Source organism: Pseudophryne corroboree, chromosome 11, assembly GCF_028390025.1.
Source record: "Pseudophryne corroboree isolate aPseCor3 chromosome 11, aPseCor3.hap2, whole genome shotgun sequence".
NCBI lineage: Eukaryota > Metazoa > Chordata > Amphibia > Anura > Myobatrachidae > Pseudophryne > Pseudophryne corroboree.
In genome coordinates, this window is record NC_086454.1 from 124647274 (window position 1) to 124665817 (window position 18544).

An 18544-nucleotide genomic window follows, 5' to 3' on the forward strand; every position below is an offset into this window, starting at 1 on the left:
CATGGTTAAAGTGTTAACATCAATAATGTCAACACTTGCAAAATATTGACGATGACAAAATGTAAATTTCAAAATGTGCTAGGGTTACCTTTAGGGTTAGGGTTATTGGGGCAGATGTATTAATCTGGAGAAGGCATAAGGAAGTGATAAACCAGTGATATGTGCAAGGTGATAAAGGCAGCAGCCAATCAGATCCTAACTGTTAATTTACATATTGGAGCTGATTGGCTGGTGCCTTTATCACCTTGCACATATCACTGGTTTATCACTTCCTTATGCCTTCTCCAGGTTAATGCATCTGCCCCAGTATGTTGACATTCCAGCAATGTCAACATAACATCAGTGTTGGCATGCTGAATGTCTACATGATCAATGGCGACATCATGGGCATGTTCACGTTACAACCACGTTGACATTCTCATGTCAACATAATGAATGTCAAATATATAACTTTTATTAATAATACACCAAAATAAAATTATGCATAAAACAACCTACATAAATGTAGTTTGATCGAAGAAAAATGATCAGACCCTAGCAACTAGAGGGTACTTGCAGAAAGCTGAGGGCAGGAATGTACCATGTTAGTGCTCTCTAATGGAAATATTTATTAACCTTTTTTTTTCTCTGAAATAATGTGAAAAAAGGGTGTTTTCACACCCCTTTCACATTTCTTTTCATTTCACTTGAATGTATTAAAGAGCTTTTGGAGTAGTTTTTGTGAAAAACTGTTCCAAACCCTTTAATTGTCTTTTTTTTTTTTTTAGTAACCCAGATTGCATTTCTCATACTTAAAATTGGAAATGTGATCTGACCGAATTTACTAACAAAAAAGTAAAAAAAAATACAGCAGTTATCCCTGTGATAATTACGTCAGCTCCGGCTGGCGTAATTACACAGCACATTGTGGATTCTGTACTTATGCGCAGCTTTCTCTGCCCCTAGGCAGAGGCGTTCATAGGGCGGTCAGGGGCAGCAACGCAGCATTGCGGGGGCGGTGTGGGAAAAACAGGGGAGGGTCAGAGACATTTTCAGAGGCTGCTGCGTGATGTCACATGCTCCCACTGTGACAGAAAGCATGGCCGCCCTGCGCCTGCCTTCGCAGCTAGGCTGCTCAGGCAGGAGGGCATACCTAATTCAGTGATGCAATGCTATGTATCAACAGGTTAAGAGTAACTGAGAGCTCAAGTTTGGGGCACACTGAAGAATTTAACCAATTAAAATTTAGGATAAATGATCTGAACACCAATAAAAGAATAAATAATTAAATGATTAACTCAGAATTTTCAAGCTGGTTAGCTTGGTTTGCCTTGTATGTGTGAGCTGGTATGAATCTCACCACTATCTGTGTAAAATCCTTCTCTCGAAGTTGTCGGTCTCCTCGTGCACAGTTTCTAGACTGAGTCTGGTAGGAGGGGCTTAGAGGGAGGAGCCAGCCCACACTGTTAAACTCTTAAAGTGCCCATGGCTCCTAGTGGACCTGTCTATACCCCTTGGTACTAATGTGGACCCCAGCATCCTCTACGGACTACGAGAAAAGGATTTACTGGTAGGTAATTAAAATCGCATTATAACATCTGATCCCATTATTTCTCCTTTGCAGTTGATAAATCCAGCCATCATGTATAAGATAGAAAACAGCACTGATTTCAGTATTCTCCGTGATGGATATATTTTGACTAACACCCTGTTCACCTCCTCAGGCAACATTACATTACAGGTAAGTTCTGTTCCTTTATAATGTTGGTAAATCTGCTGGGTGTGGTTCATTTTATCGACAGTGTCTAGGTCGACAATGTTTAGGTCGACCACTATAGGTCGACAGTCACTAGGTCGACATTGATGGAAGGTCGACAGGGTTTCTAGGTCGACATGTGCTAGGTCGACGGGTCTGAAGGTCGACATGAGGATTTTTTATTTTATTTTGGTGTCGTTTTCTTCGTAGAGTGACCGGGATCCCAAATTAGTGCACCACGTCCCCTCGCATGGCTCGCTTCGCTCGCCATGCTTCGGGCATGGTGCCTTCGCTCCACTACCGCTTCGCTCGGCACACTTTACCGTTCCAATCGTAGTCCACGTGGATCGTTAAGTATGAAAAAATCCACAAAAAATAAATAAATGTGAAAAACTCATGTCGACCTTTAGACCTGTCGACCTAGCACATGTCGACCTAGAAACGCTGTCGACCTTCCATCCATGTCGACCTAGTGACTGTCGACCTATAGTGGTTGACCTAAACATTGTCGACCTAGACACTGTCGATCTTCAGACCGGATCCCAAATCTGCTCCACATGGTTGAATAGTAGTCTAAGACCACAGTAGTCAAAAATAATAATTATCAGTGAGAACATAATGCTGATCACAACCTGATTGCTGCTGTATGTATTCATGCGATTCATCATGAACAGCTAAGTAATACGCCGTAGAAGTGCATGATTACTTTTGTGCCAGTGACCCTGTAGTGTAGTTCTGTATTTTATAGGTGACAGCAACTGACAGTGCAACCGCTGAAACTGATTCAACCATTGTCATAGTGGAGATCACAGCAAGTAAGTACTGTATTTGCCACTGGGCTTTTGTTAACTCAAAAAATATACAAGACGGGGGATAGGAGGAGTACACAGTGGTAATGTATAATAAATATGTTATGTCACACTGCTCCCTATTAGGGGATATTTTTTATAACTAAGCATGAGATGTATTAGGGGTGTGGTCCCAAGAATGGGGTACAGCAGAGGTTGTATCTTAGCAAGATTAGAATTCTTATAATGGGGCACACACTTTTAGCAGTGAAACCAGAGATATAAATATGGGATCCGGTTAAGATGGCATCTGTCGGGACCCTCGCAGTCGGAATACTGACGCCGGAATCCTGTTATCCGTCAAAATGCTGATGCTGGAATCCTGGCGGGGCTAAGAAACTGACGCCGGAATCCCGACAGCCAGCCTTAAGACCGTAAGTATAGTGTGCGAGTTAGGGTTAGTGCTTGGGGGGAGGGGGTGTTAGGTTTAGTCGCCACCCGGAAGGGGGTGGTTAGGCTGGAGGAGGGGTTAGGGTTATGCACCACCGGGGGAGGTTAGGTTTAGGCACTTAAGGGGGGAGGGTTAGGGTTAGGCTGCCGGAAAGGGGGGGTAGGTTTAGGCACCTCTGGGGAGGTTAGCGTTAGGCACTTAAGGGGGGAGGCTAGGGTTAGGCTGCCGGAAAGGGGGGGTAGGTTTAGGCACCTCTGGGGAGGTTAGCGTTAGGCACTTAAGGGGGGAGGCTAGGGTTAGACTGCGGGAAGGGAGCATTAGGGAAGAGGGGGGAACATACAATACTTACCTCGCCCCTGTCTGGATTTCACAGATCAGGATGCCTGCGTCGGTATTGTTACCGCTGGCATCCGGTCCGGTGGACAATCATACTGGACCCATAAATATAAAATATAACCTTTTATTATATTAGTTATAACTGCATATGTAAAACATAATATGATGTGTTAAAGTGCTGACAAAAGTTGAAAAAAATGACTAGTAGAAAACAAGTCTAAGGCCGGGTACACACTTAAACGATATTGGCATAATTTGTCATATTGGAACGACATATCATTTAGTGCATATGCATGACTGCGTGCTCGTGCAGGTCACATATGAGAGCTTTTGGTTGTCTGTGCTGCATGGTCAATTAAAAGCTATTGTTTGTTGCATCATTCATAACATCGCACAATCTAGGATGGTCCGGTGCAAAGGGAATTCATCCCAACCATCAGCAAGATTGCCAGTCGTTTAGATGTGTACCCGGCCTTAGATGGCACAATTATTTATAGTTCTCCTGATCTGGTGAAAAAAACACTTTGAAACTTTTTGCAGATCAGTTTTTACTGATCTGATATAATATTAAACTAATGTAGCAATTAAGTAAACAAAAGTGTGTCAACATCATGGGACTGATTCCGAGTGAGACGTGTCTGCAACCACCTCTGTATCTTATGCTAATGCCACTACAAATTCCTTCCCTGGTGCTCATTCATGCATCCGAATGTGTAGGGAGTGATATTTATACACTGTGTGTATATATGTATATATATATATATATATATATATAATATATACAGAAAGTTCAGCACTCACTCACCATAGCAAGCTGTTGTGAGGATAAGTGAGCTTGCTATGGTGAGTGCTGAGCTTTCTGTTTGTATGTATTTGGGTAGGTGGCCATGGGCTACATGCACCCCACCCTATGAGTGGTGAGTGCAGACATTGCACCCCGCTTCTGGGGTGGCGAGTGCTGTGGTTTTCTATATTTGTTTTTATATATATATATATATATATATATATATATATATCGACAAGGAAGAAGGAGCGGCACTCTGCGTCTTAAAGTCAGTAACTTGTATTTAAACAACACATTAAATGGTCCGACGTTTTGGGGCTCACATGCCCCTTTGTCAAGGTTGTACACGTCGGACCATTTAATGTGTTGTTTAAATACAAGTTACTGACTTTAAGACGCCGAATGCCGCTCCTTCTTCCTTGTCGATGTGAAAACCCTGCATTGAGAAGGCACCGGTGCCCTTTTGCCTATATGTGGGAGTGCCTATTCATCTGCTCGTTCTCTCTCTCTCTCTCTCTCTATATATATATATATATATATATATATTTATATATATACTGCTCCAGAGAACCATACCATAGACACATATAGGTAGAGAGAGTTAGTCAATTAACATAAATTGGCTAGCGACCACGTATGACAGTCGACCTTTGCAATTTGCTTTCCTATTCACTCTTTGAGCCTGATTCATAGTTGTATGGTAATGCTGCCGCAGATACTTTTTTTGACTCAGAAGATGTGCTCAAATATGCAAATGCCATAGCTGCTGGGATTTATATAGAGACTCCCACTGCAATGGCTTATACATTTAAAAAGTGAGGGAAACAGACAAAAAAACTATTTTTAGGAGCACTATTTGATGATAATAAAGTAAATGAAATAAGTGAAAAATTCATATTTGCTGATAATATAAAACATAACCTTTATTTTATTCCCCAATAAAATCTGGCATTATTAACTTGGAACAAAGTAAAAGCTTGATTGCCTTTTTAACAAATAAGGTTCAAGCTGCAGAATTGACTGTAGGTGAAAATCTATGGAATATGTTGTGGATTCCAATATTGGTAATGAGAAGGAATCCGACTGACCACTGAGTAATTTGTGGCTATGTGATATCTTTAACTGGCAATCTGTATTGACAGTGACAAGATCGAAAGATGGATCATGTGGCAGTTTGTGTAAGATATTTGATTTCTTGAAAAAATACTCACAACACCTAGTATTCCCAGGTGGTCTCCCATCCAAGTACTGACCAGGCCTTACCTGCTTAGCTTCCGAGATCGGACGATGGCCCTCATTCCGAGTTGATCACTCGCTAGCTGCTTTTAGCAACATTGCAAAGGCTAGGCCGCCGCCCTCTGGGAGTGTATCTTGGCTTAGCAGAATAGCGAACGAAAGATTAGCAAAAATGCTACTAAAAAATTAATGCAGTTTCTGAGTAGCTCCAGACCTACTCCTAGACTGCGATCACCTCAGTCCGTTTAGTTCCTGGTTTGATGTCACAAACACGCCCTGCGTTCGGCCAGCCACTCCCCCGTTTCTCCAGCCACTCCTGCGTTTTTACCTGGCACGCCTGCGTTTTTTAGCACACTCCCTGAAAACGGCCAGATTCCGCCCAGAAACACCCACTTCCTGTCAATCACACTACGATCACTCGAGCGATGAAAAAACGTCACTCGAGCTTGTGTAAATCTACAAAGTTTTGTGTGAAAGTACCATGCGCATGCACATTTTTGCTGTTTTTTACTTAAACGCTGCACTGCGAAAATCGGCAGCGAGCGATCAACTCGGAATGACCACCGATATCGGGCGTATTCAGGATAGTATGGCCATGGGCAGTTAAAACAAGAATGAGATGGAATACACTTCTGCTTTTTGTAATTGACACAGACCATGTCTTTCCAAATGAGAGAGTGACTGTAAACACTTCTGCTTTCTGTTGTGACAGTGTATGGTGTACTGGGAGAGGTGGATCACCTCAGCCAGAGGAACTGTCAACCAGATGAGAGAGTGTTGGACTAAGGATGGTGTGTGATCATTTGAACAAGATGAAAGTACTTCTACTAACTGTTATGAGAGTGACTTTAATACTATAAACACAAATGTGTTTGGATTGATATGTTTCTCAATCAGATGAGGAGGTACTAATACTGACTATCCATAATTGCATCACTAAAAATTGAGCTCAAGGCTGGCTCAAACAAAATATGAAATGGTGGAGCTCAAGGCTGGCTCAATTTATGGATAAGCCATCAGGACATATGAAATGAGTCAGCGCACTGGCGTCACAAGGTGGGTGCGGGGGGTGCGGCCCGCGCTCAGGTGTCACCCGCCGAGGGGTAACACCAAAGTGAGAGCTCCTACTCAGTGACAGGAGTCGGGTGCTGCACTGTAACATTACGTGCAGCAACCCGGCTTCTGTCACTGTGTAGGAGAAGGCAATAGAGACACGCTAATCTCCAGGGGCAGCCCGCACTTCCCGGACCCCCGGAGTGATGAAAATGCGGGTCGGGGCGTGAAGCCACGCCCCTCCCGTGAAGCCATGCCCCCTCCAGAGGGTCACTTTCTAAGCCATGCCCCCTCTGCTAAGCCACACCCCTTTTGCTGCCGCGGCTGCACCGGGTGTAAAAGAGGTGAGTGACGCCTCTGGTCACAGATACTATCCAGGGAGTCTGACAAGTCACAAACATTTTTGCTGTGGCAGAATAAATCACCATATGTAGGTAGATAATCAACTATTGACTGTCAGGAATGAGCAGTGTCGGACTGGGGCATGTAGGGCCCACCGGGGGAATGCAGTGGTAGGGGCCCATGTTTAGGGGTGTGGCCAGTCTCTAGAAGGGGTCTGCCAAGCCACCACATTGGTTTGCCTAACTATTTTGCAAGTGTTGGTCCCCTAGATCAGGCATGTCCAAACTGCGGCCCTCCAGCTGTTGAGAAACTACACATCCCAGCATGCCCTGACACAGCTTTAGCATTCTCTGACAGCAAAACTGTGTCAGGGCATGCTGGGATATGTAGTTTCACAACAGCTGGAGGGCCGCAGTTTGGACATGCATGCCCTAGATAAATATATATACAGTAAATACTGTAGTGCATGCAAGATCTGTCTGAAACCTGATCTCTAGAGGAGGGGGTGGGGCCCCCAGGCAGTAGGGCCCACCGGTGGTTTCCCCTGTACCCCTGTGGGCCAGGCCAATCCTGGGAATGAGTAAATAACAGACACTTATCCAGAGAGTATGTACTGATATCAGGGATAAATAGATTACACACATTAATCCGGAAAGTCTGGACAGATATAGTAAGTCACAAATGCTATCCAAAAATCAAATAAGGAAAAAGCAGAAAGATTTGTTCTACCAGTATAAATACCTCTACATGGGAGAATAATCCAGTATGAACCGTCTGGAAAAACCCATCAAACAAAATGGTACAATGGTTATTGAAGCATTATCCAGCTGCTAAGTCCGGAGTTTACTCTGGTCACATGATCATTATTGTGTCACTGATAGGACAGTTATACTGAAAAGTGCATATCATAAAAAAAAATTGATATTAACTATAAAGTATAAACCAGTATTGATGGCTGTCTTTGGTATCAGAACACTTAGTATGATATATAGTTGAAAAATATAATTAATTGGTAATAAGGGGGAGCAGCGGAAGACCAGTGCAATTTGCATATATAAATAAATGTTTGACCCTGGTTGGTAAGTGCGAAGTATGTGGACTGCCACAGATGTGAAATCTGTTCACAAGATGCTGTGGGAGCCTCTGGTATAGTTACCACTTCTAGGGGTCGCGTTGCTAATGTAGCTGGTCACTGGCTTCCCTGATTCTCCAACTCAGCGTTCCGCCCGCTTCCGGAAAGGGCGGGTGCGCGATGACGTCACTCACTGATGTCCAGTCTCCTCGACTTATGTTTCACCGCTCGCTGTATGTGGGCTTGTTCATCTGTGGGCTTGTTCATCTCCGCGTTATTACCAATTAATTATATTTTTCAACTATATATCATACTAAGTGTTATGTGATACCAAAGACAGCCATCAATACTGATTTATACTTTATAGTTAATATCAAGTTTTTTAATGATAGGCACTTTTCAGTATAACTGTCCTATCAGTGACACAATAATGATCATGTGACCAGAGTAACCTGCGGACTTAGCAGCTGGATAATGCTTCAATAACCATTGTTCCATTTTGTTTGAAGGATTTTTTCAGATGGTTCATACTTGATTATTCACCCATGTAGAGGTATTTATACTGGTAGAACAAATCTTTCTGCTTTTTCCTTATTTGATTTTTGGATAGCATTTGTGACTTACTATATCTGTCCAGACTTTCCGGATTAATGTGTGTAATCTATTTATCCCTGATATCAGTACATACTCTCCAGATAGGTGTCTGTTATTTACTCATTCCTGACAGTCAATAGTTGATTATCTACCTACATATGGTGATTTATTCTGCCAAAGTAAAAATGTTTGTGACTTGTCAGACTCCCTGTATAGTATCTGTGACTCATTTCATTAGTCCTTATGGCTTATCCATACATTGAGCCAACCTTGAGAGCCACCATTTCATCTGGTTGACAGTTCCTCTGGCTGAGGCGATACGCCTCTCCCAGTACACCATACACTGTCACAACAGAAAGCAGAATTTTTACACTCTCTCATTTGGAAAGACACGGTCTGTGTCAATTACAAAAAGCAGAAGTGTATTCCATCTCACCCACGGCCATACTATCCTGAATACGCCCGATATCGTCCGATCTCGGAAGCTAAGCAGGTAAGGCCTGGTCAGTACTTGGATGAGAAACCACCTTGGAATACTAGGTGTTGTGGCCATTTTTTCAAGGAATCAAATATCTTACACAAACTGCCACATGATCCCTCTTTCGATCTTGTCACTGTCAACACAAATTGCCAGTTAAAGATATCACATAGCCACAAATTACTCAGTGGTCAGTCGGATTCCTTCTCATTACCAATATTGGAATCCACAACATATTCCACAGATTTTCACCTACAGTTAATTACGCAGCTTGAACCTTATTTGTTAAAAAGGCAATCAAGCTTTTACTTTGTTCCAAGTTAATAATGACAGATTTTATTGGGGAATAAAATAAAGGTTAAGTTTTATATTATCAGCAAATATGAATTGTTCACTTATTTCATTTACTTTATTATCATCAAAGAGTGCTCCCAAAAATTGTTTTATTGTCTGTTTCTCTCACTTTTTAAATGTAGTCGCGCCTACAAAATAATTGGGAGCACCATCAATCAGATACAGTTTCTCATTTAGGTCAACAGTTTGGATATTGGTTATTATACAATTATAATTATTGATAAATTATTGTGTTTGGCTAGTGCGGATTCACAATCCCATTTTGTAAAATGGCTTATACATTCACAGCATCGATGCAATTCTGGGAAACAATGACTCCCTGAGTGATCTACGTCACCTGAGACGCTGGAGATGTGTTACCTGCATAGATGATCGCAGTCAGTAGCTCAATTCCGAGATGGCATCCTGTCTGTCAGAATCCCAGCAGCAAGGCAGAGAGTTCCCTTGCGGGCTCACTGCGCTCGCCATGCTATGGGCTGGTGGCTCACTTCACTTGCCACAGGTTTTATTCCCACTCAGTTGGTGGCATGGACCCACCAACAGAGTGGGAATACCCCGCATTTGTCAGGATTCTGGATGGCGGCATTTCACCATCTGTCGGGATTCCGGAGTCAGTCTCCTGAATGCCGGATCTTGAGAGCCGGTATATTAACTGCATCCCTTCCTCAGACTACATGACTCATTTCCAATCATTTACTGTGTTCCTAAGCAAGGAAATATTTCACTCTGTTTTCAGCAGATAGCAATGACATACGGTTAGGCTTCTGCTTCTGTAGCCCATACAATGTTATGTACGGTGCACTATTTAATGAGAGGCCATCTGAATTGGTTCCTGATTCAGATTATCCATAATTTGATGCACTGTTGCCCATCTGTGGCACTGATACAGTCTGCCCACTCTCCGCTATGTTTGAGCATCCAATAGCCGTTTACAACCACAGGCCTTGCTGGTCCATGCTGTGTACACTTTAACAACTTCCTTCCTTCAACAATTCACCAGTTCAGTCATTTTGCTTATGCGTGCACCACTGCTGAGACCACCAACCCTCATTCCACATTCATAGTCCCCCAGATCACGTAGTTTACCCACTATTTACTGAGTGATACACTTCATCAGTCACACAGATTTAGACATCCTACGTCAGCATTATCTGCGTATCTTGCATAAAATCGCCTGGTGGTCATAATCATTTGTCCATTCGGTGTATTGTCTATAATCATAATGAGGTTGTTAGCAATGCTCAACTCATACCTAATAATTATATTCATCTTGTGTTTAATATCTAACATTTACATTAGAAAAGGAGTTAGCTAGATCCCAAATTCTGTGTCAGCTATTGCTTTATAGTCATACCAATAATTCAGTTCAGTAACAAGATTTATTTTGGGGATAATTCTTTCTCCAAACAATACTGTACATTATTAGGATAATACTGTACATTATTAGCATACAGGGATGTACTGGGGCCAGGGGTCGGAATATGTTGTGGTTGGGGTGGGGGCGTAGATTAAAATTAATTTTGGAACTCCCCCCCACGATTAAATTCCCCCCGCCCCCAGATCACCACGGAGACCTCAAAACTACGGTGATGCAGCGTGCTGCCCCATGTCCTGTCCTAGCCGACTCTCACAGACAGATTACTGGGAGGAGGCGGGCCATGCTGAGCCTGCTGGGACATCCCCGCCTCCTCTCAGTAATGCCTCTGAGAAGAGCTGGCTGGACAGGACACGGGGCAGCACGCTGCGGCGCCTGAATTTTTAAGTCTGAGTCTTCGCAGTGATCTGGGGATAAGCGCTCCTCCTTCCCAGCACCTGCGCCTCTCACATGTCGATGCCTCTGATTGGGGCCATGTAGCAGCCCTGGCACGTCACTGTGTGCACAACAAGCCATGGCTCCTGGGGGCCTGGCCTCGCAGCACACCCTGTATAACGGCTGTGGTGGTGTGCAGGGAGGGCGGGCAGCAGAGCAGAGAACCAGGAGGCTGTGCTGATTGGTCAGCTCCACTCCCCGTGTGGCCAAACTGCCTCATCCGACCTTCTGGAATTTGCCAGAAGTGCAAGATGGCCAGTCCGGCCCTGTTAGGATACACACTGTATATTTATGTCTTGGTTTACCACCGTCACATCAGAGACAAAAGTAGTGACTTATCTTTGGAACTTCTATTTATTTTTCAGCTACCACGACTGCTCCTACTACTACTAGTACAACTACTAGAGCTGGGACCACAACAAGAAACATCTCATGGACAGGGTCTCCGACAAGCACTGGGCCTACAGCAAATGCCACCCCATTGAGTACCACCACTAGAACTGGCCCCACTACAACTACAACTCCTAATACTCAGACAACAACAAGTACCACCACTGGGACAGGCACCACTACAAGCACAACACCTAGAACTGGCAGCAGCACAACCAGAAATCCAGGGGCAGATATTACCACAACAACAAGTACCTCTGGGAGAGGGACTGCCACAGGCACAACCACTGCAGTCACAGGTACCACTAAGAGTAATATTCCTGGAACAATGACCACAGCACATAATCCTCCAAGTATAAACACCAATACATATTCAACTATCCGTACAAGTCCAACGCTAGGCACAGGCATAACCAATCACGTTACTCCCGAAAAAAACACCACACTGAGTAACACAATTGCTACAAATAATCCCCATACAACTGCTCCTGGGGTAGGTGGTATCTCAACTGGGGCAAGTACCAGCTACAGTGGCAGTACGTACCACTATTCAAACCTTTTTCTACTGCTTTAGCATACGTTTATTTGTTTTAAAATAAAATAATCTGACTATTAGCCCTTCTAATTCATTTGAAGTTTAAAATGCTGTATTGCTATGTGTAATGTTATGCCAAACCTCTATTCAGGGCCGGTGCCACCATTAGGCAGCTGCGATGGGCGCTGGCACTTGGAGAGCAGCATTGAGTTGAACAAAAAAATAAGAATTTACTTACCGATAATTCTATTTCTCATAGTCCGTAGTGGATGCTGGGGACTCCGTAAGGACCATGGGGAATAGCGGCTCCGCAGGAGACTGGGCACAAAAGTAAAAGCTTTAGGACTACCTGGTGTGCACTGGCTCCTCACCCTATGACCCTCCTCCAAGCCTCAGTTAGGATACTGTGCCCGGACGAGCGTACACAATAAGGAAGGATATTGAATCCCGGGTAAGACTCATACCAGCCACACCAATCACACCGTACAACCTGTGATCTGAACCCAGTTAACAGCATGATAACAGAGGAGCCTCTGAAAAGATGGCTCACAACAATAATAACCCGATTTTTGTAACAATAACTATGTACAAGTATTGCAGACAATCCGCACTTGGGATGGGCGCCCAGCATCCACTACGGACTATGAGAAATAGAATTATCGGTAAGTAAATTCTTATTTTCTCTAACGTCCTAAGTGGATGCTGGGGACTCCGTAAGGACCATGGGGATTATACCAAAGCTCCCAAACGGGCGGGAGAGTGCGGATGACTCTGCAGCACCGAATGAGAGAACTCAAGGTCCTCCTCAGCCAGGGTATCAAATTTGTAGAATTTAGCAAACGTGTTTGCCCCTGACCAAGTAGCTGCTCGGCAAAGTTGTAAAGCCGAGACCCCTCGGGCAGCCGCCCAAGATGAGCCCACCTTCCTTGTGGAATGGGCATTTACAGATTTTGGCTGTGGCAGGCCTGCCACAGAATGTGCAAGCTGAATTGTACTACAAATCCAGCGAGCAATAGTCTGCTTAGAAGCAGGAGCACCCAGCTTGTTGGGTGCATACAGGATAAATAGCGAGTCAGATTTTCTGACTCCAGCCGTCCTGGAAACATATATTTTCAGGGCCCTGACTACGTCCAGCAACTTGGAGTCCTCCAAGTCCCTAGTAGCCGCAGGCACCACAATAGGCTGGTTCAAGTGAAATGCTGAAACCACCTTAGGGAGAAATTGAGGACGAGTCCTCAATTCTGCCCTGTCCGTATGAAAAATTAAGTAAGGGCTTTTATAGGATAAAGCCGCCAATTCTGAGACACGCCTGGCTGAAGCCAGGGCTAACAGCATTACCACCTTCCATGTGAGATATTTTAAGTCCACAGTGGAAAGTGGTTCAAACCAATGTGATTTTAGGAATCCCAAAACTACATTTAGATCCCAAGGTGCCACTGGAGGCACAAAAGGAGGTTGTATATGCAGTACCCCCTTGACAAACGTCTGTACTTCAGGAACTGAAGCCAGTTCTTTTTGGAAGAAAATCGACAGGGCCGAAATCTGAACCTTAATGGACCCTAATTTTAGGCCCATAGACAGTCCTGTTTGTAGGAAATGCAGGAAACGACTCAGTTGAAATTCCTCTGTAGGGGCCTTCCTGGCCTCGCACCACGCAACATATTTACGCCAAATACGGTGATAATGTTGTACGGTTACATCCTTCCTGGCTTTGATCAGGGTAGGGATGACTTCATCCGGAATGCCTTTTTCCTTCAGGATCCGGCGTTCAACCGCCATGCCGTCAAACGCAGCTGCGGTAAGTCTTGGAAGAGACAGGGTCCCTGCTGGAGCAGGTCCTTTCTTAGAGGTAGAGGCCACGGGTCCTCTGTGAGCATCTCTTGAAGTTCCGGGTACCAAGTCCTTCTTGGCCAATCCGGAGCCACGAGTATAGTCCTTACTCCTCTCCTTCTTATGATCCTCAGTACCTTGGGTATGAGAGGCAGAGGAGGGAACACATACACTGACTGGTACACCCATGGTGTTACCAGAGCATCCACAGCTATTGCCTGAGGGTCCCTTGACCTGGCGCAATATCTGTCTAGTTTTTTGTTGAGGCGGGACGCCATCATGTCCACCTTTGGTTTTTCCCAACGGTTCACAATCATGTGGAAGACTTCTGGGTGAAGTCCCCACTCCCCCGGGTGGAGGTCGTGTCTGCTGAGGAAGTCTGCTTCCCAGTTGTCCACACCGGAATGAACACTGCTGACAGTGCTATCACATGATTTTCTGCCCAGCGAAGAATCCTTGCAACTTCTGTCATTGCCCTCCTGCTTCTTGTGCCGCCCTGTCTGTTTACGTGGGCGACTGCCGTGATGTTGTCCGACTGGATCAGCACCGGCTGACCTTGAAGCAGAGGTCTTGCTAGGCTCAGAGCATTGTAGATGGCTCTTAGCTCCAGGATATTTATGTGAAGTGATGTCTCCAGGCTTGACCACAAGTCCTGGAAATTTCTTCCCTGTGTGACTGCTCCCCAGCCTCTCAGGCTGGCATCCGTGGTCACCAGGACCCAGTCCTGAATGCCGAATCTGCGGCCCTCTAGAAGATGAGCACTCTGCAACCACCACAGGAGAGACACCCTTGTCCTTGGAGACAGGGTTATCCGCTGATGCATCTGAAGATGCGATCCGGACCATTTGTCCAGCAGATCCCACTGAAAAGTTCTTGCGTGGAATCTGCCGAATGGAATCGCTTCGTAAGAAGCCACCATTTTTCCCAGGACCCTTGTGCATTGATGCACTGACACTTGGCCTGGTTTTAGGAGGTACCTGACTAGCTCGGATAACTCCCTGGCTTTCTCCTCCGGGAGAAACACCTTTTTCTGGACTGTGTCCAGAATCATCCCTAGGAACAGCAGACGTGTCGTCGGAATCAGCTGCGATTTTGGAATATTTAGAATCCACCCGTGCTGTCGTAGCACTACTTGAGATAGTGCTACTCCGACCTCTAACTGTTCCCTGGACCTTGCCCTTATCAGGAGATCGTCCAAGTAAGGGATAATTAAGACGCCTTTTCTTCGAAGAAGAATCATCATTTCGGCCATTACCTTGGTAAAGACCCGGGGTGCCGTGGACAATCCAAACGGCAGCGTCTGAAACTGATAGTGACAGTTCTGTACCACAAACCTGAGGTACCCTTGGTGAGAAGGGCAAATTGGGACATGGAGGTAAGCATCCTTGATGTCCAGAGACACCATATAGTCCCCTTCTTCCAGGTTCGCTATCACTGCTCTGAGTGACTCCATCTTGAATTTGAACCTTTGTATGTAAGTGTTCAAGGATTTCAGATTTAAAATAGGTCTCACCGAGCCGTCCGGCTTCGGTACCACAAACAGCGTGGAATAATACCCCTTTCCCTGTTGTAGGAGGGGTACCTTGATTATCACCTGCTGGGAATACAGCTTGTGAATGGCTTCCAATACCGCCTCCCTGTCGGAGGGAGACGTTGGTAAAGCAGACTTCAGGAACCGGCGAGGGGGAGATGTCTCGAATTCCAATTTGTACCCCTGAGATACTACCTGCAGGATCCAGGGGTCCACTTGCGAGTGAGCCCACTGCGCGCTGAAATTCTTGAGACGACCCCCCACCGTACCTGAGTCCGCTTGTAAGGCCCCAGCGTCATGCTGAGGACTTGGCAGAAGCGGGGGAGGGCTTCTGTTCCTGGGAAGAGGCTGCCTGCTGCAGTCTTTTTCCCCTTCCTCTGCCCCGGGGCAGATATGAGTGGCCTTTTGCCCGCTTGCCCTTATGGGGACGAAAGGATTGAGCCTGAAAAGACGGTGTCTTTTTCTGCTGAGAGGTGACCTGGGGTAAAAAGGTGGATTTCCCAGCCGTTGCCGTGGCCACCAGGTCCGATAGACCGACCCCAAATAACTCCTCCCCTTTATACGGCAATACTTCCATATGCCGTTTGGAATCCGCATCACCTGACCACTGTCGCGTCCATAACCCTCTTCGGGCAGAAATGGACAGCGCACTTACTCTTGATGCCAGAGTGCAAATATCCCTCTGTGCATCTCGCATATATAGAAATGCATCCTTTAAATGCTCTATAGTCAATAATATACTGTCCCTGTCCAGGGTATCAATATTTTCAGTCAGGGAATCTGACCAAGCCACCCCAGCACTGCACATCCAGGCTGAGGCGATTGCTGGTCTCAGTATAAAACCAGTATGTGTGTATATACTTTTTAGGATATTTTCCAGCTTCCTATCAGCTGGCTCCTTGAGGGCGGCCGTATCCGGAGACGGTAACGCCACTTGTTTTGATAAGCGTGTGAGCGCCTTATCTACCCTAGGGGGTGTTTCCCAACGCGCCCTAACCTCTGGCGGGAAAGGGTATAATGCCAATAATTTTTTAGAAATTAGCAGTTTTTTATCGGGGGAAACCCACGCTTCATCACACACCTCATTTAATTCATCTGATTCAGGAAAAACTACGGGTAGTTTTTTCACACCCCACATAATACCCTTTTTTGTGGTACTTGTAGTATCAGAAATGTTCAAAACCTCCTTCATTGCCGTGATCATGTAACGTGTGGCCCTACTGGAAAATACGTTTGTTTCCTCACCGTCGACACTGGAGTCAGTGTCCGTGTCTGGGTCTGTGTCGACCATCTGAGGTAACGGGCGCTTTAGAGCCCCTGACGGTGTTTGAGACGCCTGGACAGGTATTAACTGTTTTTCCGGCTGTCTCATGTCGTCAACAGTCTTTTGTAAAGTGCTGACGCTATCACGTAATTCCTTCCATACGACCATCCAGTCAGGTGTCGACTCCCTAGGGGGTGACATCACTATTACAGGCAATTGCTCCGCCTCCATACCATTTTCCTCCTCATACATGTCGACACAACGTACCGACACACAGCACACACACAGGGAATGCTCTGATAGAGGACAGGACCCCACTAGCCCTTTGGGGAGACAGAGGGAGAGTTTGCCAGCACACACCAGAGCGCTATATATATACAGGGATAACCTTATATAAGTGTTTTTCCCTTATATAGCTGCTGTATTATTAATCTGCCAAATTTAGTGCCCCCCCTCTCTTGTTTTACCCTGTTTCTGTAGTGCAGGACTGCAGGGGAGAGCCAGGGAGCTTCCCTCCAACGGAGCTGTGAGGGAAAATGGCGCTTGTGTGCTGAGGAGATAGGCTCCGCCCCCTTCTCGGCGGCCTTTCTCCCGCTTTTTTAAGGAAAAACTGGCAGGGGTTAAATGCATCCATATAGCCCAGGAGCTATATGTGATGTATTTTTAGCCATCTAAGGTGTTTTTATTGCGTCTCAGGGCGCCCCCCCCCCAGCGCCCTGCACCTTCAGTGACCGGAGTGTGAAGTGTGCTGAGAGCAATGGCGCACAGCTGCGGTGCTGTGCGCTACCTTATTGAAGACAGGACGTCTTCTGCCGCCGATTTCCCGGACCTCTTCAGTCTTCTGGCTCTGTAAGGGGGCCGGCGGCGCGGCTCTGGGACCCATCCATGGCTGGGCCTGTGATCGTCCCTCTGGAGCTAATGTCCAGTAGCCTAAGAAGCCCAATCCACTCTGCACGCAGGTGAGTTCGCTTCTTCTCCCCTTAGTCCCTCGGTGCAGTGAGCCTGTTGCCAGCAGGTCTCACTGAAAATAAAAAACCTAAAACTAAACTTTTCACTTAGCAGCTCAGGAGAGCCACCTAGTGTGCACCCTTCTCGTTCGGGCACAAAAATCTAACTGAGGCTTGGAGGAGGGTCATAGGGGGAGGAGCCAGTGCACACCAGGTAGTCCTAAAGCTTTTACTTTTGTGCCCAGTCTCCTGCGGAGCCGCTATTCCCCATGGTCCTTACGGAGTCCCCAGCATCCACTTAGGACGTTAGAGAAATGTATAGTACAGTATGACTCTTAACATTCTTCTGCTAAAAGACACTGGTGGCAGCAGCCGATTTTATCAGCTGCAGCTCCTACTATCCCCACTGTGACTCTGCACTCCATGGCCAGCTCACTCCTAGGCAACCAGGCACTATCAAGGTACAGCTGCCACCAGCTCAACCCCATGGACTGCATCACCTCAGCACCTGCCTTGTGACGGCTACTCCTTCTAAGACTCTCGGCACCGCCACTATGTTTATAGCCATAACTATAAACCTAGTGGCAGTGCTGGGAGTCTTGGAGGGTGTAGCCGGCGCAGTGCAGGTGCTGAGGTAGTGCAGTTCACGGAGTTAAGCTGGTGGTAGCTGTAACTTGATAGCGTCAGTCACCCCTGAGGCGGCTTTGTTGGCTCCAGATTGTAGGCTCCAGTTTCAGCTGCAGCAGCAGTGGCAACAAAGGGGTCACAGCTCTTCTCTGACTGACAGGGGGCGGAGTGCTAAGTTGCCCAGTCAAAAGCAGTAACTTAACTCCTGCATGCAAGACTGATGCCGGAATCCCGACAGACATTACGACCGTAAGTATAGCGTGCAAGTCAGGGTTAGGGCCGGATAGGGGTGGGTGGGGGAGGTGGGTTAGGCTGGAGGGGAGGGGGGGTTATGCACCACCGGAGTTGGTTAGGTTTAGGCACTAAGGTGGGAGGGTTAGGGTTAGG

The 18544-nt window shown here is 46.0% G+C and overlaps 1 protein-coding gene and 1 pseudogene across 1 annotated transcript in view; both read left to right on the plus strand.

The window, feature by feature from the left end:
- The window catches only part of CDHR5 (cadherin related family member 5), a 209022-nt gene that overhangs the window by 145187 nt on the left and 45291 nt on the right, over positions 1-18544 (plus strand). Inside the window, exons 15-18 of the mRNA XM_063944193.1 lie at positions 1604-1720; positions 2484-2550; positions 11399-11963; positions 12060-12070. Of these exons, the coding sequence (XP_063800263.1) occupies positions 1604-1720; positions 2484-2550; positions 11399-11963; positions 12060-12070 (760 nt within the window). The remainder of the gene's footprint in view (positions 1-1603; positions 1721-2483; positions 2551-11398; positions 11964-12059; positions 12071-18544) is intronic.
- Positions 8826-8943, plus strand: LOC134971482 (5S ribosomal RNA; annotated as a pseudogene).